The sequence below is a fragment of the Belonocnema kinseyi genome, chromosome 4 (genome assembly GCF_010883055.1).
Source record: "Belonocnema kinseyi isolate 2016_QV_RU_SX_M_011 chromosome 4, B_treatae_v1, whole genome shotgun sequence".
NCBI lineage: Eukaryota > Metazoa > Arthropoda > Insecta > Hymenoptera > Cynipidae > Belonocnema > Belonocnema kinseyi.
Window position 1 is genome coordinate 101,628,004 of NC_046660.1, and position 8,056 is coordinate 101,636,059.

Here is an 8,056-nt window from a genome sequence, read left to right on the forward strand (position 1 = left end):
CACGAAACGTCGGCAAACAATTCGTAGTTTTTTACACGAGTGAAACCCGAAATATCTCTTTTTATCAAAATGAATCATCGTGAAAGCATAAAATCTATTAACTATTATATTTTTCGTTGATAATGCACCTTTTTTGGTTTAAAATTTAACTACTTGGTTAAAAGTTTAAGTAATTTGTTAAGAATTCACTGTTGTGATTAACCCTTGTCTAACCAACCAAATAAATTTACACTATTGGCCAACCGGGTACGTGGGTACCCATGTACGAATTTTTACATAAAATTCCACTTCAACTTAAAGTTTTTGTATGTAAACACGATACCTCTAAAAAAAATTAACGGAGCAAATCCATCTTTGGCACACTTCTTTTAGGTCCTAAAAAAAGGACGAGTTCGTTAACCAGCCATTTTTGGTAAAAATTCAAAAAGTGAGCGCATTTTGAAAATTCTTGAGACCACTTTTCTGAATTTGAAAATTTTATGCACTGATATTTATAGTATTAAAAAGAACAAATAAGTTATCCTTATGACTTTTTTGATAAAAAGAAAATCCTCAGAGTTATAGTATTTTCAAAATTTTTTTAATCAAACGAAAATAAAAATTTTAAGCCAAAAACGCACGATATGAAAAAAAGTCAAGGGAAGAAAAACATTTCTTTTTAAAAGTCCTACAAGATTATCGTAACAAATTTTTGGCTTTTCTTGGAAAATCGAAAATTCAAATTTTGGTTGCACAAAAAATAAGGAAAAATCCAAAATTCCATTTTGTGGACAAATTATGTAGGATACGAAAAAAGATGAATTAATAAAAATTGTTATTCCAAAAAAAGATCTACAATTTCGTTAAGAATCACTTCTTGATGGAACGCGTACTTTTTGTTTTATTCGTGCAAAATAACATTGAAAATTAAAAATTAAATTAAAATATGTGGAAAAACGACGAAAGTTACGAGAAAGAAAAGAGCCAACAAAACCTGTTTACAAATGTCTGTCGGAAATCGAGCGTGCAGCGCGAGTGTCACGATGAGAATGTGTATTTCGAAGCCTGCAGAGCTTTGAGAAACTTAATATTTGACTATACTTAATTAAGCAGACAATTCAGAATATGAAGACGCATCGAAATACTGCCATCTAAAAGAGATCTTTTTGATAAAGTTTTATTCAAGCATTACAAATGCCCTTATAGAGGCCCTTTGAAACGTATTTACAAATTAGAAAACCAGTTATGTTTGGTGTCTATTGTTTACGCAAAGAAGTAAGACGTGTAACCTATAGTGTGTTGCGTATTTTTCTCAACGTTTTTTATAAACTTTTTATTCAATTTTCATTATTTGTGATTATCAAATAACGGACAACAGTTTGAATTTTCGCATTTTATGTGGAATGCGAAAAGATGGAAGAGATGTCGAGATCATTATTATTGTATTCATTTTTTTTGGATAAATAAACAATTAAAATGAATATTATTTAGTATAAAATATTTTTTATTCCTATTTACTCCGGTTTTGTATGAAAACATTTCAATTTCGTGAAAAATGGCATAAAATCCATTATTTTTGTATGCGGGTACTCGGGTACTCGGTTGGACTATACGTGCAATTTTTTCCAAATTAGAAAATTTCTTAGTCGAAAAAAATAAATCTTTAGTTCACATTTTAATATAAAATCGGTCAAATCGTGGGGATCCGGGAGGTTTTTAGCGAATTTTTTTGTAGGAAAAAAATTATTTAACAAAATATACGTCGACGTTACCCGGATACCCGGTTGACTACACAAGGGTTGAAGATTAATATTTTTTGTTTAAAATTCAACTCTTTGGTGTAAAGTATAACTCTTTTATTGAAAATTCGTCTTTTTTGCATTAAATTAATCTTGCTTGAAAAATCATCAATTTGCTTGAGGATTTAACTATTTTGTTGAAAAATCCTTTTCTTTATGAATTCAAATGCTTCAACTTCAAAATAAAATCAATTTTTGGTTCAAATATCAGTTGTTTCATTTTTTTGTTCAAAATTCATATTTTTTGTTTGAAAATTAATTCTTTGGTTGAAAATAAACTTTTTTCTTAAAAACTATTATATTCAGTTTAAAAATTAAACTGGTTTGTAGAAAATTCGTTTGTTTTGGAAAATATTTAATACTTTTTGGTTAAAGATGCTACTGGTTTAAAATTAATCTTTTTTGGTTAAGGATTCAATTATTTTGTTTAAAAAATGAACCATTTGATTAAATCTGAACTTTTTATTGAAATTTTGATTTGACATATGTAAAATTTTCAAAAATCGTTTTAAATGTTCTCAAGAGTCTTAGGAAAACCATGTTTATATAATCTGAAAACAAGTAGAAAAACTACTTATTCAAAATTTATGTTTTATATTAAAAATTATTTCCCCCTTCAAATCCAAAGAATACACGCGCACGTAGTAAGAGATTGATGATGCTTGTACTAGTATATAAAAGAGAATTTTCATGTGTCATAAGTAAGAAAAATAATTGATAGGATATTCATTTGAAAAAGCGCGTGCCACATTCATTTTTTTAAATATTGATAAGTAGTCTGAACATTGATTGATATTAAAAATTCCAAATATTTGAAGTGCATGGTGGAAGTTTATCCCAAAGCAGATTCGCAAAATCTTCAGTCACTTTAAATATTGAATAATTTTGACTTTGACAACAACGCCACCTGACACGCGAACTATTGGGTATCTCAAAGTTATTAGAAAAATTTTAACAAAAAAGAGCAATAAATATCAATTCATTTTAATCGAAAATATTATTCTAAGGTCTAAAATTAATTATTTACTTTAAGATCTCTTGTTAATATTCAATTGAAATTCAAATTTTTACCCAATATTTCCAAATTGGTGGCGCTGTCGTAGCTACCCAACAGGCGTATAACAGATGTATAACAAGACGTCATCATAATGATCACTCATTGAAATGTAGGATTTCAAATCTAAATTTTCAAGCAATTTGAAGTAAGCTCTAAGTACTTACAATAAAAAAATAAGTTTTATAAAATGTTTACATCATAAACTTTTTAATAACACGTTTCGGAGAATACAAGAAAATTCTCTATTATTCAGAAGTTGTAAGATTTTGTTTGATAAAGTAAAACTTCTAGATTTTACTATTTGAATAAGAAATTTAATTCTCTTGGATTCTTATTGGCATGTAATCGGTAGCTAAAGAAATAATGGATTTGCTTTATTAAATATATGGGAGTTGAGACTCAAGTCGGACATATCAGAAGCTTGAATTAAGTTCAATTAACCTTAATTATTTAATTTCTCTTTCATTAACATACAAGTGAATTGCAAATAAAGGCATGTAGTCAATTTTAATAATCCTCGTCATTTATGATTTAATTGATAGAGATCAAATTGACTTTCATTTTAACGATAGACAGGCTCTCAGTTTCTTCCACTAAGTAAAACTTTCTTGGTCTTTTAAAACATTATGATATAAAATTCAGTTTCTTGATGAGATTCTAAAAATAATGTAATAAAATTTTTCTAAATTATATTTCCATTACGAAGTTCCTAGATGTATTTTTTCTAAATAATTGATTTATATACAATTATTCACTAGACATTTTTATTTCTTTGCGATCTAAATTAATTAAATTTTGAGCAAAAGTAATAAAGTATTTCTTTTGCACTAATTAATCATCCAATGTGCTTCCCTAACTCACATCAGTTCGATCAAAGAGAACATTATGTATATAAGGCAAACGCCCTAAGTTACGTACTGAGCTAAATTAGGATTTATTAAACATCAATTAAATGACCATTAATCATAATAGGGGTCAAGTAACTCTCCTACTGATTTTCTTCCAATGCACAACAAGATTTAATATGTACATAATTAATTCTTACATAATATCGTATCGGTTTCATCTTGTAAAATCAAAAAAGAAATGTTTCTCTCTCTTTTCAACTATTTTTAATTTCTTCTTTTACAGCTCTTGTGGGATCATTGCAACTTGGCACGACATTTTGCATGTCGCCTCTTGCTGGAATTCTCACAAATAAAATTGGAATTCAGATGACAACTTTTTTGGGAGGCCTTATTGCAACTTTGGGGATGTTTCTTTCTTCATTTTTTCTGGACACGGTATATTATTCCCACTTTATTTTTTAGTTATTAATTTAGCTTTTTTTCTGGAACATGCCCTGTCTCTAGTGTAGAAAAAAATAAGGTGAATATACGATTCGGTGTTACAGAAGTGGGCGCAATTTGAGGGAATGTGGAAAATACAATGCAAAGACGAAAAAACACATAAATAAAAATAATTTTAAAATGTACTCGTTCATTATTTCCATAGGTTTTAAACAAAATTAACGATTACTTGAAGCCTTATTAATTCAAGTACTTAAAAGTTTAAATTTTTTCCAAAATAAAAAATTTTCGAATTGATGATTTTTATATGCATTGCAAATTAAATTGAAAACATAAAAATTACTATTGATAAACGTATAGAAGTACGTATTCCCGAAGAACTCTACATTGAAGAGGTGAAAACATTGGGGGAAAAAACTTTCTATGTGGGAGGAGGGAAAGACAAAATAGTCCTTATCCAGTTGTCCATCTTATTAATTAAAGAATGGGTCTTTTCTGCAAAATTACATCATAGTAAGAACTTTTTGGGTCCTGTTAAATATGATTTATTCCTCGACATGCAAAAATTTAAAAAAAAATTCGCACTTAAATTTAAGTATTTATGAAAATATGAGAATGACAACTGGACTTGGACCAAAAATAAAATTATTTCCATATTACATGTTAGAAAATGAATTCGAAGTTATAGAAGTACTTGGCCATTATTTACAATATTTGAAGGATGTAAAAACATTTAATTTTTTTATTTTCTTCATTCAAGGGCAGAATACTCGGATAATCATTGTCCAGTTGTCATTGTCATAATTTTAAAATTCATGTTTTCGAGTAGAAGGAGAAATTATTTTTACATAATCCTAATATGTATCGATAAATAGTATGCTAGATTACTTTAAACCGTTAAAAACAGAATGTCGAAAAATTGGTCCTTCTCAATATGTCATTCCAATGGATTTAATTCGTTTTAAATTTAATGATTTTTTAAGGGAAATAATTTCAAATTTGTGGACTTTATAATTTTAATTCTAGTCTAGAAAATGTAGCTGCCACATATTTCAATTCTTTTCAAAATCCAAAGCGATCCCTCTTTTTTATTTAAAACCTTTTAAACAGTTTTTTGGTGTATTTTAAAAGAGGGCGATATACCTCACAAGAATATGTAAATAATAGATAAATATCTCAATTGAGTCCAAAGTTATATAGATTAAAAGGACCTATTTGTATTTTTTTAAAACAAGCTTCAAAGATCAAATAGTCATAACTTCGTGTACAAATTTCGTTTCTCGAATCGAAAATACGCTTCGCCTAGTATCCTCTAGAAAACGGCATATTTTTTTGCCTGAAGATTCTACGACTTGAAACGTGTAAATGATATTTCATTCCTTTTGCCGCCTATTAAATATTAAATTCTAAATTGTTTTGAATTATAAAAATATTAAAATAATTATAATAATTAATTATTATGTTTAATTCATTGAAATTCTTCTAGATAACTTTCAGCTTAACGACTTAGAAAATTGTAGGTACTGCTAATTCTAAATCGTTCGAAGGCTTTTCTAATTTTAATCATTTTAATTTACAAACAAAAAAGTTTACGTTGAAAATTAATCGATTCGGATGGCTATATTATAAATTTCCAAAAAATTCGAAAGGGTCACTCTGTTTATTTATTTCCAAATGAACTCAGTTTCGAATTTAATTTTTTTTACTTGTGCTTCTTAAATTAGCAATCAGTTTGTTTATTTTCAGGATGTAAAGTTAAATACTTTTAAAGTGAATGTGAAATTCTGTCACGTACCAATTATTACATTTTATTATATTCGGCGGCTTTATAATGGGAAAAATGAATATATTGCGCTGCAATTTTGGGAAATGGTTTAAAATATGTAAGTGTAGGCCTGCCTAGCCTGGTTGAGTTTTTAATATTTTGAATGATGCAACTTTATTAATTATATTTTAGCTAGGGCTCTAAACCCCTTTTTTAAGTTACATTGCAAATTAAAGATTAATAAAAATGCAATATTTAAACAAATTAAAAACTCAAATAGGCCAAGCAGACGTGCTCTTATATATTTTGAACCATTTAAACAAGTATTACAATATATTTATTTAAAAAAATTATAAAGCCGCCTTAAAAAGTCCAAGGGACTTTTTGCAAATAAATATAAATACCAACATAAACAATGTTATTGATCATGGGACACTCTGGTACTGCCTTGTAAATTAATTTTTTTTTGTAATAAAAAAATTTCAAGTTTAATTGCTTATTTATATTTTCATTTGAGCTTAAAATATGAAATTTTTTCTTTTATCCTTTAAACACTCTTCTCAAAATGTTTGAAATTTTGTCATTTTATTTAAATTGAAAGCCACTTTGGAGTAGCCTTTTAAAAAAATTGCAGTTCTTTTCTGTAGGTTTTCTAGAACCTTAAGCTTGTAAGATCCCTAATTTAAATACCCAGAAATTTTTTTAATTTCCATTTTTAAGGCTTTTATTTTAGAAAACTTAAAAAGCCCTAAGAGTTATTTTTACAGCTAACTGTATTTTTTTATAATTTGAATAAAAGAAACATTTATACAAAAGTGTATTAAAACATTGCATTTTTCGACAAAGCTTGCCAGTGTACAATGGGGAATGTGGTATAGATTTTGAAATTAGAGTATTATAGAGTATAGAGGTAATAAAACGTAGGAGAGTTAGGGTGCATAGAGACCAGACTCTGATACCTGTTTTAAGCAAGTTCAGAACAATAACGTTAAGAATTTGCATTGAAGATGGTTGAGAATTTCATAAAGTATACAAATTTTTACTTTTAACCGATATTTTTTCACAGAAAATATATATTGTTCTCCATTGCAGGTTGAATGCCTGTACTTGACATATGGCATTATGTACGGAGTAGGAGCGAGTTTAGCCTACGCACCCAGTTTAGTAATTCTAGGACACTATTTTAAGCGTTATTTGGGACTTGTGAATGGAATAGTCACCGCGGGAAGTTCCATTTTCACTATTGTTATGCCATACCTGATGAAGCATCTACTTAAAGAATTCGGGTTAAAAGTTCTTGTAATAAGCTTAGGCTCCTTGACTTGCATTGTTATGGCATGCGCTTGTCTGTTCAAACCAGTTTCTAGTGAGTATTAGATTTGTTTATAATAATATAATATCAATTTCTATATTCTTTTAGGAAATTATACAGCTGCAGTTGACTTGTGTCCTATGATCAGAATCGACGGGGTGCCTAGCAATTGCCTTAAAATTTGAAACCATTAATAACTATGATTACAGTAACTTCTCACTAGTACTGTATAAGTGCTTGTCTTCCGTGCGTGTTCCCGCTTCCCGCTTTACAGCTGCCCTGGCCAATTTACACAAGTTTTTTCGATTATTGGATTAAACGAACATTTATATATTACTGTCGACTCTTTTCTGCTTCTTGACAAAAAAGTGACTTCTTATGCAACAGTACTTTCTTATTTAGCTTTAGAATGCAAAAAATTTACTGGTAAGACTTTCAGTCCTAAAGTAATTTACGTAGATTTTAAAATCGATATCCATACAGCTATCCGCACAGTATTTAACGATTCCATCCCTATTAAAGGTTGTAGATTTCATTTAGGTCAATGTGGTGAAGGGAAATTCAAGAATTCGGATTGAGCAATGAACATAAAAGCGCAAAATCAGAAATCGGTTCTTTTTTGAGAATTCCTTTTGGTCTTGCTTTTCTAGACCCATCCGAACTTGAAACATTTTTTAATGAAAAAATAAAGCCAGTTTAACCATCAGACGAAAGAGTTGACAAGTTTTGTAATTATGTTTTCAAAAATTATATTTCAAGGAGTTAGACAAGGATGTGTTATGTCTTCATGGTTATTTATATTATTTATGGACAAGTGTTTAAGAATGGCTCTCTTCGACGAAGAGGGTGTGGATC

The 8,056-nt window shown here is 28.6% G+C and overlaps 1 protein-coding gene across 6 annotated transcripts in view; it reads left to right on the forward strand.

Annotated features, from left to right (window-relative positions):
- LOC117170615 (monocarboxylate transporter 10) overlaps positions 1 to 8,056 on the forward strand; it is a 93,983-nt gene that overhangs the window by 72,212 nt on the left and 13,715 nt on the right. For all 6 annotated transcript variants that reach the window (XM_033357501.1, XM_033357503.1, XM_033357499.1 and 3 more), the window contains 2 exons: positions 3,967 to 4,118; positions 6,982 to 7,255. In XM_033357501.1, the coding sequence (XP_033213392.1) occupies positions 3,967 to 4,118; positions 6,982 to 7,255 (426 nt within the window). The remainder of the gene's footprint in view (positions 1 to 3,966; positions 4,119 to 6,981; positions 7,256 to 8,056) is intronic.